The 17,309-nt window shown below is 41.6% G+C and overlaps 1 protein-coding gene across 1 annotated transcript in view; it reads left to right on the top strand.

Annotated features, from left to right (window-relative positions):
* The first annotated feature begins 10,658 nt into the window (after positions 1-10,658).
* Positions 10,659-17,309, top strand: part of LOC105926742 (calsyntenin-2) — a 400,538-nt gene continuing 393,887 nt past the window's right edge. Inside the window, exon 1 of the mRNA XM_036150228.1 lies at positions 10,659-11,221. Within this exon, the coding sequence (XP_036006121.1) occupies positions 11,158-11,221 (64 nt within the window). The 5' untranslated portion in view covers positions 10,659-11,157. The remainder of the gene's footprint in view (positions 11,222-17,309) is intronic.

Here is a 17,309-nt window from a genome sequence, read left to right as displayed (position 1 = left end):
TATGTTTCATGGTAACTTCCTCTGCATTTCCTGCTTTGGCCTCAAAAATGACATGTTTGATTTCACCCAACAGATTTACGATCAGATTAAAAGGTTGGGCAGATCTTGTTGGTCTTGAACTGAAATGTTGCATGATTACTAATCGGTTTGGGGTCTTTGTTTAAATATATATTTCAAGGACATTTTATTGTCTCTTGAGCATGAAGCCAAGTGACCTCTGTAACTATTCTAGCAAATTTCAACAGATTCATGATCTTTGGTGTGTGTTAAATTCACCGGCCACCACCGCATGAGAAACATCCCATCATGATGCATGAAACGCCATGCCTCACAGTGTGATCCGGTTTGATATCAATGTTTGAGGCTCATCTGACAAACAGCCTATGGCCCCTAGACCCTATAAGAAGAACTTTGCTTTTTGTCAGGCCACAGAGTATTATCCCAGTTTTTTTTAGGCTTATCACTCTATGTTTTTGGCAAATACTGATCAACTACATGTATTTATTTTAGTGAGATTTTGCAGGAGCTTCTTAGTGATATCCTGGCTTCACATACAGCAAGCTCCTTGTAATTCCTATAGTACTCACATGTACCTGTGGGTTTTCTATAGTCAACCTGGGGTCGATTATTGACTGAGTCCATTGGGCTTTTATTCAATGCATTCAAGTGCTTAGTTCTGTTTTCTTCTACATTTTAGTTTAGGATTAAGTTTTAAAAGTAACACTGTTCTTCTAAAGGGTGTCTGGAGCCGTTTTAGTCAGGTATTCTGAGAGGAATGCAGTATGTAAGGCATTTTCTACCATTTTTCTTCAATAAGGGTCCTTTGGGCCTGTTGCTGCACTACACATACTAGTAAATGATTTGTTTTTAAGAAATAATATTTGTATGAAAAACAGTATGCAAATTGTTAATCTGCCATTACTTTGAACACAGGTAAATGTAATATATGCTTACACAGTATTTGGGATTTATAAAGACTTTTACTCATGCAGGACGGCTAGTTTAGTCTTAAAGTGTGTAATTGGAAACAGAAGATGAAAGCAGAAGCAGGGAACTAACTTAAGTGGATGCAGAGGTTTAGAAACGTTTTTTTTTTTTTTTTTTTTTTCCTGACTGGAGAAGAAATAATATTTGCTTTTGTAGTGCTCCGTAATGGGATTGAGAAATTTCGCAAGGCTTTTTAGCAGATGACAACTTGTGGCCCAGTTCCTGCCAGCGAGGCGAGGCAAAGCTGGGCCAGGAGGCATTCTCACAGCATCAGACCTCTGCATGATGTAGGCGGCATCAAAGCAGCACCACCGACACTTCCTCAGAGAGAGCCTGGGGAGATGGGGATGGGGGTGGGAAGGTGTTAGGGGGATGACGCTCCATCTCCATGCCTTTCCTCCTCTACCCCCCCCCCCCTCCCCCCTCCTCACCCTTCTGCTGCTCCAGCTCCAGCCAGCTGTCAGTGGGAGTATGCCGAGGTACTGCACTCTGTCACACACACTAACCGGAGAGCGAGGGCATCGACGGGCGGATAGAGAGATCTGAAAGTGGTGACAGTGGAGTGATTAGACCATGTATAGAGCTGGGGAGGAGGCATCAGGAGAAACAAGGACAGGGTGCGGAAGGAGATATGGGATGAAAGATGGGACAAATAGAAACACGGGAGGATGATTGCTTGAGACAAAATGACCCAGGAGTTGAGGGACAGATAAGAGAAGGAGGAAGGTGCTGCTAGATTGCCCAGAGGCACAAGGTGGGAAAATGAGGTTGGGGGGGGAGAGGCTGGGGACAGGAAACAGAATGACAACACGATCCAGGAGACGTCTGCCTTGGTTAGTCTGCAACGTCAAGTTTAAAATGTATTCACTGTCAAGGAGGAAAAACTGAAATACTTATTTTAGTTTAACTAGCACTTCAGATTGACTCATAAAAAGCTGCACATATGCAATAAAGGGGTTCGCTTCTCTCTATGATTATATTCCAAATAGCTGCACAATGGACCATTAGGTTCAGCAATGAAGAAGATGGAGTTTCTGTTCACTCCATGTGTTCAGCAAATGATCAAATTAAGATGCATGAGTGTGCTTTTCTATCTGTCACACTTGCTGTGCACAGAGGGATCTCCAGCCAGACTGCTGGGGGGAGAAAAGCTGGGAGTCCGTGGGACGGCATTTCTGAGTGGGTCCTTCGTCGATGTGGAAACAGACTTTAAACGGTTTTCTTCATGCTGATTCCATTCAACTTTTTGAGGGAAACTGCGGTGTTAAGAACCCGACAGGGAGGAATGAACATATAGGTTTTATTGCAACAGTATTCACACCCTTTAGGCATCTTTTTTTTTTGCTCACGTTGTCAGCACAAACTTTAACAGGGCTTTTTTGGGGTTTTATTTTAGAGGTCGAGACAAATCAGTGCAGAGTTGTGAAGTGGAAAGAAAGCTATACTTGTTTTTAACACAAATCTGAAAAGTGTGGCATGCATTTCTGTTCAGTCACCTGCTTCAGTCCTTTGTAGAACCACCTTCCAGCTGCAACTCCAGCTGCAACTCGTTTGGGGTATGCCTTGACCAGTTTGGCACATCTGGAGACTGAATGTTTGCCGCATCTTTCTGAGCTGAATCGTAGTCAGATCTGATGGAGAACATCTGTAAACAGGCTGTTTTTTTAACCATTGCTGCATTGTGAGATCAATAAAGCCTATCTTATCTTATCTTGCAGATTCTCAGCTGGAATCTGTTCTAGACTCTAACTCAGCCACTCTTGAGCCGGACCCTTCCTGTGTAGCTCCCGCTGTATGTTTAGGCCCACAGTCTTGCTGGAAATTGCACCTCTGTCCCAGTCTCAAGACTTTTTCAGACGCTAACAGGTTTTTTTCCAGACTTGCCCAGCTCCATCCAGGATTCCCATCTACCTCCCTGTTCCTGCTAAACAAATGCATCTCCATAGTCACTACCACATTTTACAGCGCTCAAGAGCAGCATTAGTTGTCTTACACACATCAGTTTTTCTTGTTGGCCAGGAAGTTTCATTTGGGTCTCCATTTTGAAATGCAACAAAATCCAGATCTGTCTTCTATTGGTTTAGGTTTGACAGTGGCTTTCTTCTTCTTTCCAGGAAGGCCAGGTTTCTGAAAGCACATCCAATAGCTGTGTCAGTCCTCAGATTCTCCCACCTGAGCTGCGGATCTCTGACGCTCTGCTAGATTCACCAGGGGACTATTGGCTGCTTCTCTGGTTGAAGTTCTCCTTACCCAGCCTGTCAGTTCAGGGGATGTGTCGGTGTCTGGTCAGTTTGTAGCTGTGCCATACTTTCTCCAGTTTAAGATGATGAATTGAACTGTGGTCTAAGATATAAAAGCTTGTTATATGTTTTAAAACTCGGCGTCATACGACACATGCCTGCTGTGTTCATGAAGTTGTTTGTCCTGTCTGTTTGCTCTCCTGACTAATAAGGTGTTTTTTAGAAATATCAAAAAAGCCAAGTACCAGTTCGCCTCCACTCCACTTTTCTCCACTACATCGTTTCGGTCGATTCCATAAAATTCCAATTAAAAGGTGCGGGTGTAACGTGGACAAACTGTGGAAAACTTCTGCACAGTACTATAGGAGTGGCATTCTGTGTTCGGTGTTACTGTTAAATTCATTAGAGTGTTTGATAACTCACACATTTTTGGGTGCCACAAAATCCTCCTAATGCTGAGCGAGTCTGCCTAGCGACAGAGCTGCTATACTTTCCACCTTGCCGAATGTCACACTGTGGCAGTCGGGGCAAATCATTAGCACCCAGTTGTGCTCTGCTGCAGTGCATCATCAATGGACGTGAAGTGAGCCCAGAGCAGCCTTGAGATTCGGCTCAAAGAGCAGAAATCAATACAAAACAAAAGCATCACATCTACTTGAATTTATAATCAGACATTCCTCTCCCTGCGTATCTCTGGCTTTAAGTGCTGCAGGCTTTTGTGGCCGCTGTCGCTGTAAGATGTGTAGCCCTTAATGATCCAGGCTGCTGCAAGCTTTCACACCAAAATAAACGTCTTCTAAAGCTTTTTATTGGTTTTATTTCTTCACGGAGTAACTAAACTGACAGCGAACACATTGATTATTTATCACAAAACCTTTTGCCATGAATCTTAATCCTGCATTCTCATCCCCTTCTCGTTGTTTCCATGAATGTTTAGCAACCCACACAGCAGATGGTTGTCAGTCATGTAAGCATTAAACAGCCCAGGTTTGATTACACACACACACACACACACACACACACACACACACACACACACACACACACACACCCGGGAGAAACTCTGTCTAGGAAGTACTATGGGGATGTCACATTAGTGTTCTAGCTTACAACTCACTATAAGGGAGAGGTCCTAAAGTGTGTAAAAAATGAAAGAGCATCAAAAACTGGAGAGCAGAAACAGGATTCGAATCAAATTGGCCATTTGCAGCTAGTTGTAATTTGGAAAATAGCCTTGCAGTATAAAATAAATCTATTTTGCCCGATAAAGTTTACTCACTAGAAGATAAAGCTGTACTTGGTTCACAAAGCAGAAGCAGTACTAGCATGGATGTGGTCCCTGCCATGGATATGTGAGTTCCTCCGTCTGTTCTTCTGTTCACTGTGTAATTTGATTTGAGTTACTTTCTTTTTAAAAAAGCAGATGTTGAGACACTTTTGTTCTTTACACGATGTCTTTAACACATCCTTTGAAAAAAATGTATCTAAAGCATTTTTACTCTTACAGTTTATATTGATTTTGGTTGATGTCCCTGGAGTATAAACATGACGTTGCACAGAAGCCCATTTCTCTTAGACAATTTTCAAAAGGAGAAAAACAAGAGCACACGACTTTTAATGAAATCAAATTCATATTGATTTTCATGAGTCATGAAGTGACTACAACACAAACAACTACTTCCTTAAACTTGCTTTTTATCTGTAGTCAGAACAATGAATAAATACTCATGTTTGAACAACTGAAGATTTCTTTGCAGTTTCACATCATGTCAGCTCAGTCAAATACAAATTTATTCCAAAGCTTTTTACTACAGTAGCTAACTGGTACAAAAATGCAGCAAACAGCTGATGGTGCCACAGCATTTTTATTTTCAGTGGCATTTTTTCTGTTGCATTAGATTTTTAATGCCTGCGTGTTTTGGAGTTTGCATCATTCCTGCATGTGCAGCCCATTTGGTCATTTAGAATGTGTTTAGTCATCAGCTACGCCTTTGCACCTGTCGGACACAACATTTTGTACCTTTTTGGCAGGGGTGGCAAAAAATGAGGATGGCACTATAAATATGTGGCCTGAAACAATCAAAATTGGTTGTTTCAGGTCACTTAAATTGGTTCTATTCAGTACATTAACCAACTCTGTAAGTTGATGAATTGATTTCTGATAATCAGATTGGTTTATTTTGTCTCATATAAACTTGGATGCGAGAGGACTCAGTTAGTATAAATGAGTCAACTTCCTCTAATTATTTAAATTTCCACATTCCCAGAACTACAGGATTCCTTAGATAGGAAACCTTTTGACCAATCTGTATGATTTGATGAAATTTGACTTTGTAAAGTACCTTGAGATGACGTGTTGTGAACTGATGGAATGTAATTAATTGAATATAATTGAATTACTAAAATTCAGTCCAGGTTGGGATTTTCAAACTTGTCCTGATACCAGAAAAGCACCAAATGTGTTTTGTCTGTGTTTTTACAGATGAAACGAAGGTTTTATAAAAATATTTTTTTTTCAAAGAATCTGTGTCTAAAATACTTTGGTTCAAGTTTGAACGGTTCAATGTAAAACTTCAGTGTCATTAATCAGCAATGTTGCTTGGCTGCATTTTTTAATCATTGTTCCGTGCACAATATGGCGTGTGTGTTTGTGTGTGTGTGTGTGTGTGTGTGTGTGTGTGTGTGTGTGTGTGTGTGTGTGTGTGTGTGTGTGTGTAAGAGGCACCCTGACAACGAGCCGGCTCACCTATTCAGAAATGATAATAAGAAAATACTGCTCCAAAATAACATGCCCTGACGTGGTCAACGGGAACTTCATTAGGGTCATGAATAATCAAACATAAATGCACTATTTGTAAAAAAATAAATAAAAATACATTGGTCTATTTTGTCTGTTCTTACAAGCTAACTAACTGGAAATATAAACATTGGACCAAAGGGGATCAATATTTAAACTAATTTCAGGTTGGGTAACATTTGAATGCCCCTGAGGATTTCCCCTGAGGGTCTCCAAACTCACTTTGATAGCTAAAACCGTCATTTTGCATCCACCTCTTGATTATATTAGCCCGAGGAACTCTTTCCGGCAATTGTATCTCACCTAAATCATTTGGAAGAGAGAGGGGAAAAAAATCCACACCAAATTTAATTTCATCAGTGGGTAGTGTAAATCAAATCTCTGCATTGTCTTCTGTTTGCGTTATTTTCTCCCATCCTCCCCTGAGATAACGGAGGCAATATTTTTCTCTGTCTCCCAGAATAATTCTAAACCAGTGGAGATAATCCATTGGGTGAAAAAGAAAAGTTCCTTTGAGATAGGCTCCTCTGGAAAATTGAAAAAGTTATTATTAATCCCACTGCCCGGCACCTGCTTGCACGCGCGCACACAGGCGCGCATGCACGCACCATATAGATAAAACACATGAATGAAATAAGATTTTTTTTTTTCTCCTGAATCTTGGTAAACAACATTGTTCTGTTTTCCAAAACTAAACTGTGTCGCACTGGGGCGTTTTAATTTGATTACATGTTTCTGAAAGTAGCAGCAACTTTTAAAATCTAAGGAGCATTGTAAATAGTTTTTCCCAGGATGGAACACACACAGTGACATTTATTTGTATTTCATTTAAATTAGTCAAGTGGAATTAATTATTGGTCATGGGTGAGATGCTGCAAGGCGGCTTGGATTTACCGCTGGTGGAAAGCACATCTATCACGTTTCATGTTGGTATCATTTTGACACATTTTGCATTTGACTTTTTCCCTTTTCTCTTACTTCATACAATTGCCATCCAACTTCTCAGGTGGAAGGATTTTTTTTTTTAAAGCTTTTGTTACTAAGGAATTTAAGGTAATTTTGTTTCACATTTACAACATATGAAAGACTCAACGAACAATGATTTGATCTTCGGTTTCAGATGTTAACAAAAAAGTTATGTTTACCTCTATGATTGTGGCTTCATGTCAGTACATGTCTCTCTCAGACCATGGACAGTGCTGTAAAAAAAGCATTCTCATGTGAAAAAGAGTTTGCCCCCTTGTACATTTCTCCTGTTTGTCTGTCATACTGAAATGCAGCTGGTCACCCTGCATGTCCGACCATGGATTAATTGTGATAAACCTCACTTTTAAAAAAGTAGAGCTAAATTTCACAGACGCACTCACACCTGATAACTGCCATACCCAAAGAATAAAATACATTACTTAAATAGAACCTGTCTGACAACATGAAGTAGGCTAAACTATCCCAAAAAAACATCATGCACCAATATCTGTGCAAAGCTGTTACGGTTGTCTTCGGACCCAGAATGGGTTGAACAGCCATTTCTAAAGCTTTGGGAGCCCAGTGAACTAAAGAGTCCAGTAGAAAACAAGTGCTGGCTAAATAGAACCCAAACACCAGTCTCGGACGCACCCAAAAACATCTTGACGATCTCAAACACTTTTGAAAAGATATTTTTTAGACAAAAGTGGGACTTTTTTGAAGGCATGTGTCCTATTTGATCTGGTGTGAAACTAACACAGTATTTCAGAAACAGAACATCAATAGCTGCAGTCAAACATGGTGGTTGGAGAGTGATGGTCTGGGGCAGTTTTGTTGTTTTAGGACCTGGACGACTGTTTGTTTAGGAACCACAAATTCTGCTCTCTAGATACAAATCCTGAAGGAGAATGTCTGATCATCAGTTGGGGCCGTAAAGGAAAATTGCATAAGTTTCAGGATTTTTCCAGACCTCTGCCCCCTCTGGCGAGAAGTTGAAATGTCACAAGTGTTGTGCATGGGCATGGGGGAAGAGGAAAAGCATCTGCAAGTGAGACTGCACAGGTCTTTTGTTTAGAGGCGTAATGTCTTCTGAAGAAAAGAAAGTAATAAATATTGAAGTTAGCCTGTGTTCTCTGGCTAATGCACCAATTACGGCAGAGACTCAACAAAGTAGCCAGGTGGCGAAAGTGTGCAACACGTCACACCCACACTCACACCCAGAGAATACGACCCAAATCATTGTAATGAAGCCTGGCAACTGCAGTAAATAAATAACTAATTTTTAAATGTTGGGCAATAGTAAGAGGGTGTATGGGAAAGAAATTAACTTCAAAACATGCATTATGCACCTTTAAAGTCAAGTGTACTTCAGCTAATCAGCAAGACCTGGATCCAAAAGACAGGTGCAAGTCCACTTCTAACTGGTTCTGAAAGACTAAACATACACAGGATTAAGGACATAAACCCAACTGAGGTGCTGTGGCTGGCCTATTCTTAAAGAGGCCATTCATGCTAATAAACTTTCCAAAATTCTTCCAGAGCAATGGAAAATAATCTTTGTCAGTTATATCACATGTTTGATGGCCGTTGTTGCCACCAAGGGTGGCACTATCAGTTCTGTTCTAGGGGGCAGCTGTATTTTCTTTAAATTAAACCGCTTTCTGAAAAATGCACTGCTAATATGACATAGGGCCAGGTTGAGTGAGATATGTTTTTTTCACTTAAATAAAGTCACCATTTGAAAACTTTCTTTTCTGTTTACAATGGATATATTTTTTCGATCTTAGAGTTTGTTCAAGGATCTAAAACATTTACAAATCACAAATAAGAAAAAAACTGAAGATATTAAGTAGACAAAGTGTTTTCACAGCACTGTCGATTAAATACTTAAATTAATTCTGTACACAAGAGACAGCTGACATTGTATTACACGTTTTGAAAGGATAGTTGAATTAAAAGTTTCAAATCTCATATCTGTGAAAAAAGCAGCATAGCCTATCACCAGCCGGGTGAGGAAGATGGGTTGTGGTATCTCAATGGTAAGGAAATGTCTTTCTTATGTCCCTACAAATATTGTGGGACAGGTGGCTAAATCGTTAATGTTATGCCACCTGGATTACTGTGCACCTGTGTGGTTCTCCGCATCTAAAGGTCAACTACGGAAATTACAAACTGCCCAGAAGAGAGCTGCCAGGTTGGTTTTGCATTGTTCCATAAGAACAATGATAGCATACTGATAGAACACTATCAGTATGCACCGTCAACTTTCCTGGTTAATGGTAGACTACAGATTGGCTAGCAATATAACAATATTTTTTAGAAAACTGTCTAATCTTTTCAACCTGTTTTCTTATATAAGCAAATTGTCAGATGTGATCAGGTTCATTCTTATGGGAAAAACTCAGCTAATGGTGGTCAGATGATTTTACCATGTCCAAAATCAAATGCCTTAAAGAGAACAGTTCATGCCATAAGTTATTGGAATAATTTCCCACTGAATATATGTGAACTGAATAGTAAAGTATCTTTCAATTATTACTTGAGAATGCACTATTTAATGCAATAACTTATTCAGAATGATTTCTGATGACATCCATAATAATGTCTACAATGTTTAATTGTTAACTGATTTTTGTTTTGTCTTGTGGACCACAGGAAGACTAGCTCGTCCCACTTTGGTGACAGCTAATGGGGATCTTTTTTACAATAAACAATAAACAATAAACTGAAAGTGAGATGATATTATCCACGATGATTAAATGTATGTTAATTGTTAATGCCTTGGCAGCCTTGTTACACCAAACTGTTTCATTTGATTTACATCTCAGCGTAAAATGTACAGGCATTAGTGGCATATAAACAACCGGATCAGAGAATGATGAAAGCATCTGAACTCGATTAATTACTCTGACAGGTATTTTAACCGGGATGGGCTCACTGTCATCTGGTGCGTTTATTTTGGGGCATCTCTTGTCACTACCAGTAACATTGTTGCAATACAGATCTGGTGAAATCATGGGAGAAGGGGATAAAGTTTCACTGGCTGAGCTTAGAAGCAATCATTGGTTATGATTTGCTGACATGTATTTGGGAACACATAGAGAAGATTACATTTTTAGCATCAGATTCTAATTATTGTAAAATAGTCAAACAACAAAGATTATTGTTTGTCATTTTACAAAGAAAACGTGGCAGTTTCTTTAAATCTTAAATTAAATAAATCTTTGAGTCTATTTATGCTGAAGCCATAAAAGCAAGCAATTTAATAGTATTTTCATTCTCATTAACAAATATCAAACATTTTAGATCTGTGATTTGTAGCTCAAATTTAACAATTTTTGGGAGGCCCCTGATGGTTTGGGGGCTCAAGCAGCAGCTTAGGTCGCATTTGCCTTGGTCTGAACTCTGATTTCAAGTTCAAAGCAACTTTGCTTTTTTAAATATTAAATCAATTGTGAGTGGCTGTAATATAGTGGGATAGTGCAACATTGGTGCCCATCCACGGGTTGGCTAAGGAGGGGGGCTATGTGCGGAAAGCCCGGGGCTGTTTTTGAAGTGTACACCGCATCTGCTCATGCCCTTCTTATCCGAGACGGCTGTTACGCGTTGGCGCATGGAAAGCCGTCCAATCTTTGAAGTGGGTTGGGATGCTCTACGGAGCAGGACGGGGAGGGGGCAGGATGAGAGAGCGGGAGTGGAGAGGGCTTAAAAAAAGTGACTGAATCCAGCTCTCTCCTCCCTGTGACGTCGCTCGGTGTGGACGCGGGGTGCGCCGCTCTCTGGTCCCGTCTCAGCTCAGCTCAGTCCGCCTCACCTGCCGCCCCTCAAAGCTGCGGGGAGACGCGCGTCAGGGTCGATCTGCGCTCCGAGTACACAGCTTTCCTCCCTCCCCATCGCGCCCCCCCCATCTCTCTACTACTCCACGCCGCTCGTCTTGTCCCACATTTAACAGTGAACTGTTTCCACGCTGCGTGGAGAGTGAGTGAGAGAGAGAGAGAGAAGCCGGTCGTTAAATAAGAAAGAAAGGGTGGCAAGAAGGAAAAGAGAAGAGAGGAGGGCGACTGAGGAACAAGAAGAAGAAGAAGAAAGAGAAGAAGGAGGAGTAGGAGCAAAGAGGTCGCTGTGGTCCTTCAGCTTTCAGCAGTTGCTGAATCTCCCACCGAGAAGATGCTGAGGATAGTCTGCGTGTTGGCAGTGCTGGCTGCGGGGCTGAGCGCCGCTCACACCAAAGGTACGGTAGGTGAAGGGCAGCCTGCTCCAGGCTCAGCAGCTCCTGCTGTGGATGTGTGCAGAAATTTTAGAAGAAAAAAAAAGGTCCCTCTGACAGAGATAACTCCCTGCTGATCGCGCTGATTACTCTCCGATTCTCGATAGCATCTCCGCACTCTCGCTGATCACCAATGGCATTTCAAGGTGTTTGCTTTATCTCCTGCAGCTTGTCTGTGCTTCTTAACAAGGTGACCTGTTTTGGTCCAGATCTGCTATCTCTGATGCATTTGCAGCTCACATTTCTGTAAGTAGGAGCTGGATGTGAAGGAAACACTGTGCTATCCAGCTCTGTAGTTCACGCCTGCAGGGCTCCCCTGTTATTTGTGACTGATAAGTGGAGTTATGTAGGAGGAAAGCATTGGATGTTTGGAGTAAGTTCTGATAAAAACACAGCAAATTTGCTGAATTGAGGTTTTTAGACCATTTAGCCAGCTTTGATATTAAAGCTTCGGACCATCAGAGGGGGCTGGTTTAGATGTGATGAGCTTTGGTCGATATTACATCTCTGCTGGTCAGGACAGTCCTGATCAGGACGCAGAAGGACATTTATCCTTAAACCTTGAAATAGAAGTGCAGTTCGAAATATCTGATAACTGTACAGAAGGATCTTAGAGGTCCTGACTCTTTGTTGTTGTGCAATAGCTGGTTCTCAAACCTTAATAAATTAATTACTAACATCTAACTAATCCCATTTTCAGCCAGAACTAGCACAGGCAAATGTCAAAACATGCGAAAAGCAGTCCAGCCACACAACAAGTCGCAGATGTCACAACTGTGCGGCTAACTGCTGGCACTTTCCTGCTTCACTTGCTAAACTAATTTTAGCCCATCCCCCCCAAACCCGCTGCTCAATTCTCCAGCAAGTGTGGCGTGTGCCGTGGGTAATGCTGGTACATGTGGCAACAGGTTTGTGCTAATCAACTCCCCCCGGACCCCAGATTGCGCCTTCCTCTGCCGTGAAATAACAAGGTGACACCTGTCAGTTTTATCTGGCAGACACAAGAGACTCCCCAGCTGCAATAAGCTGTTCATCCTCCCTGACACAGCAGCGAGCCTCCCCGCTGGCCGGCCTGCTGCAGCTGGAATCATTTTATTGTGTGCGTGTGGAGGGAAAACATATGGTGACGGAGCTGCTGCAGGCTGTGTGACCTGGCCGAGGGGTTAGAGTTCTGCCCCGTGTGCTCTTGCAGACACCCAGCAGTATTACTGTAACGTGTTGCGCTTAGGGACAAGTTGATGGAATTGGCCGACTGCTGCCTGTTAGGAATGGTACGGTGTTACCCAAATACCGTTTTGCAAAGCGCTTGGCCTGGAATCGCAGAATCAGGCGTGGGCCGGTTGCTGATGTCAAATTTACCACAGTGTCAAAAACTGAGGGCATCAAAGCCAGTTACGTTTTCCCATCATACATTTCTTAAGGGTTCAATTTAAAAAGAGGCCAGCGTACGTACTGAAACGCCCAGAGTTTTATTTCCAGCAGTATGAAGCATAGAGTAGTGCAGATGCCACCCACTACTGGTCAGCTGGCTGAAAGAAGGATAGTGCAGTTTTTCCACACTTAAAAGAAAGCTACATTTGTTTCCAGTCGAAACTCATCGACATTCATGGTAGAAACATATACTTTTTGTGTAAATACAGATATTTCTCTTGATTTATGCAAAAAATAATAGTTGGTAGTTGAGACATTTCTTATTTTCAGCAAGTCTAACAAGCAGTAATGAACGACAGAAGTTAGCATTAGCATGCTCCACCACTTCCGTGGCACTGAGCTCTGAGAGGGAAAGAACCAACTGCATCGTCATTAACACGGCAGATAGCCTGACTAATTAACCAGCTAATATCAGCTATAAGTACTTCTGTTACACTATAAAGATCAGAAAGGCTAAAAGGTATAATATTTTGCACAATAAACATATTTAGTTTTGTTACTCGAGGTGACCATGCCATGAGATCATCACAGCGGCCACTGCCTGAGCAGAACAGTTCATATTGTGGAAGGATTTATTATGTTTTCCATCCAGAGCATCACTGTGAAGTAAACAAATTACTCCCGAGCCAATGAAGGTGGAAAAACCAGGCGCGCCACGGTTCTAATTGATTCCCTGGGGCCACTGTACAGAGCGGTTTAAAGAAAAGTGTCTGTTGTCTCCAGACTGTCTATCTGTGGTGAAGCTGGCTCTCGCAATCTTCCTCCAGTCCTGTTACAGCAGACAGAAACAAGTTATTTCCCATCCCCCCCTGAAACAGTTTCTGCATTTCAGTTGTTTTTTTTTAAACAAGGACTGAAATAGAACATCTGTGTCATGTGCAGGAGAAAAATCTGACTGTGTGGTGCCAATAAGTGAAGCTGTTTTCCAGATAACTTTGAAGCGCTGCCACTCCTGTTTAGCTGCCGTCTAGTTCCAGGAAAGCGCAGAGCGGATGTGCCCGTTGCTTTAATCACCGTCACCGCGGAGTACCCCCCTTACTGCTCACACACGGAGCATCCATGTGTGTGTCTAGATATGTGTGCTCGCACCCCTCCGAGTCTGGCTTGTCAGTAATCAGGGCTAGAAGCCTTAACATCCCTCCGTGTGAGGGTGTGTGTGAGTGATAGAGTGCATCCAGCATGGTGACAGCCGCCGAGTATGCAGAAATGGGTGAGGAGGTGATGTCGTTTACAAAGGAATTATTGCCTCCACAGATACACGCTGCGGCTCAAACGATTTCCCCGGGACCGAGTGTGTCTGGGAGACTCTTCTGGCAGCGAAGCAGAAAGTGCCTTAAAGTATTTTTTTTTAATTCTATGTCTTTTGTTTCCCTTGCCAGAGCTGCCCCGAGTCTTGCTTTTGTGTAATTCCAACCAATATGAACTCTGAATTTAGATAGCTCATTACCAGCGCAGTGTGTTTTAATCCAGCTTCCAACCATTTATTAGTGACATTCTTTTTTAGCTGTTTTATTATTTCCAGATGAACGCACTTTACATTTCATTTTATCGCCGAGCATGCAAACAGTTAGGATATGATATTCAGGCCTGTTGGTGGCAAGCCACTGGGACTTAAAGTCCCAGGATGGATTGAGGCAGGCGTTATAATTTATACCTTTCTATATGCGGCTTTTGTACATGTTGCATGGTTTGTAAGGTGGTGCTTTTGTGTGGAGAGGAGAGATAAAGCAAGCCAAGGGGGCTTTCGAGGTTCCCATTAGCAAATAAAAAAAAGGGGGGGGGGGCAAAAAAGGTAGATTTATGCCTCCTCTTTGTCGGGGGAAAGTGCATTATGGAAGCCCTCTATAAATCCTCCGACGAGGCTGTGACACAGGACGTGGCACAAATCTCGCCCGGCTCTTCTCGGCCAGGGGAGGAGGCGTTGGGCGGGACGGTGGAACAACAGATTTATTTACAAACGCCTGCTTTCTGCTCCTTTGTCGAAGCCCCGAGCAGCCTCATGCCATTTCAGAGGAAGGAGCACTTTGTGGTTGCTGCTATGGAGCGGCTCCAGGCTGCTGATCCCTGCACAGATCTACAACTATCAGAGACAAGAATGATGCTAAATCTGTCGTTATAGTTATGAGAACGGAATAACATATAATCGTATAAAACATGTAACATATAAAAGCTAAAATCACACACAGGCAAATCCCATCAGGTTCATGTGAGGAGAATGATATTAGTCAGCATTTTGAAGGAGATCTGCCCCGATTAAATCTCTGATATTTCGTCTGGTTTGCTGCTGATTGTTGAAGTGTCAACAGCGTGGCGTGATCTAAAGAGCTGTCTCAGGCCTTCAAAAAGAGGGTTTTTAGCAGCTCATGTGTCTGGTAAGGGATTTGCACAGGTCTCAAAAGAATTTGAAATCAGCCCCTCCACTGTACAGGAAATAGTCTACAGGTGAAATAAATTCAAAACAACATACCAAGTCTGGCAGCCCACTCCAAGAGCAGGCAGGGAGACGTTACAGCAAGTCTCCAAAACAGCATTAAATGTGCGACTCGCTCAAGTGCGAGCCACCAGAACTGACAAAGACTCCTGGATAGGTGTTGAAACGCATTCAGAAAGAACTGCGCCAAAGTCCGGTTGCCTCCGATTTAAGCATTTAAGCCTGTTTGCTGTTGAGATGAACCGGATAACAGAGAATTTGCACAGACAATATTAAATGTCATAATGCAACATACAGTCAATCATTGCTGCTGTCGGTATGAAAGTGCACACCTGTAAAATCAGAAAGTGATGTACAAATTTCGCTACTATCGGCGGTTTACAAGGAGGAAACGTTTCCTCTCTAAAAAAAAAAACATTAAGGCCAGACTCAAGTTTGTCAGAAAGGGAACACACCATGAACAGCACTTCTGGAATAATAATATTTGGGTCTGAGCCATTGACACCAGAAAAGAAGACATTTTTTGGCATAAACCGAATACATCGTTGGAGGAGAAGAGCCATTTACTATCTGTGTAGCACGGAGGTGGAGGAATAATACTCTGGGAATGCTTTACTGTGTGCTTGATGAAAATATAGGGCGTCCTAAGTTTTTTCTCAGCTAGAAAACACATTTGTTGTGCTCGCATGGTCGATAAGATCACAGATTTCTGCTTTATTTTTATATTTTGGTTGTTCGACTGCAGCTAAGAAGTCAAAGACATCAGTTACTTACCTAATGTGATGTGTAGTTAAGTGCTATGCTGAATGATGTTCCTGCACTTACTCCAACCATAGCAAATATATTTTTCTTACTAGCTTTTAGACATTTCTGTGGGTTGCCATGGTAATTTGTCTTAAATGCTATTGCAAAACATTACTTTTTGTTTCTCTGGCTGTCTGGAATTGAAAAGATTAGCTTGTGGTAAGCCCTGGTTTATAACGGACACAGTGGTTTACCCCTTCCTCTTACCATGTTATAAATCTAACCAAAGCAATTCACACCAGCACATCCTACTAGGTTTAGAAATATATGTAAAAATGAAAGAAAAAAAAGCCACATTAATAATATTGCCGATTTTTAACCACATTTGCATAGTTATTGTATTATGATTTTGAGAGTCACTCTTAAGCAAAAATCTAAATTAAAATGGAAAATTTAGAAGTTCTTTTTAAGATCTTATTAGCTTAGAATATTATATGTTTTTTTTTTTCCATTCTGGTGTTGGTAGCACACGTGTACCATAGCAGTATAACATATTTGGGCAAAATAGTCTTCAGTCATCTGGCTGTTTGCTTTATCTTTTTTGTTAGCATTGGAAGAGTGTAGTAGTAACCCACCAACCATCTGATCGGCAGTGTGCAGCAACGCTCCTTTAATCTATGGTGGCTAGAAGCAGAGCAAATTCTGCTCATAATATCACATTCTCTGGCATCTGATTAAAAACTATTTTTTAATCATTGAAAGGTACAAACATAAAACTTTATTGAACGGCTAAACTGTTATGCCGAGTCGCTAACCAATGCCTTCGGACTTTATAATTAGCGTAGTGATGACTGTACTTTAGATGCAGCCTTGTAGCCCAGCGGGGCTTACTAATGTGACTCTAAACTACACATTATTGTAAATATTTGGCTCTCTATGTGGGAACAAAAATATACATGGGAGTATATTTTAAACAAGTATGATTATGTAGAGAATGTACATTTTGTGACTGTACACTATGTGAAATACTGAGCAGTGTATTGTTATGTGGGTTAACCAAAGCAGAACTGACTGAAGACATTTTTGTAATTACTATTTTTGCCACAACAACATCAGTGCCGTTAGTAGAAAGTCTAATATTAACAGTGAACCACAAAAAAGGATATTTTTTTTTCTGAAAGCCACTCATGGACATTTGCTTTGTGTTCTTATCTGAGGTCTTCCTCAGTGGTGTATTTCACGCTTTACCTTTTGCATAATAAGTAGTACATTCTCAGATGTTGAGAGTGGGAGAGAAGTGAGGCACAGTGGGTGAGAGCATGTAGTTCAGTAGCTGACAGAATGGAGTGCACCTTGCAGTGAGTAGGTGTCTCATCTTCCCCTCGCTTTTTTCTTCCTTTGCTTCCTTTGAGTGGTCACAGCTGACCATACTTGGCACCAAACGCT

Source organism: Fundulus heteroclitus, chromosome 18 (assembly GCF_011125445.2).
Source record: "Fundulus heteroclitus isolate FHET01 chromosome 18, MU-UCD_Fhet_4.1, whole genome shotgun sequence".
Lineage (NCBI taxonomy): Eukaryota > Metazoa > Chordata > Actinopteri > Cyprinodontiformes > Fundulidae > Fundulus > Fundulus heteroclitus.
This window is presented reverse-complemented; position numbering and strand designations above follow the sequence as displayed.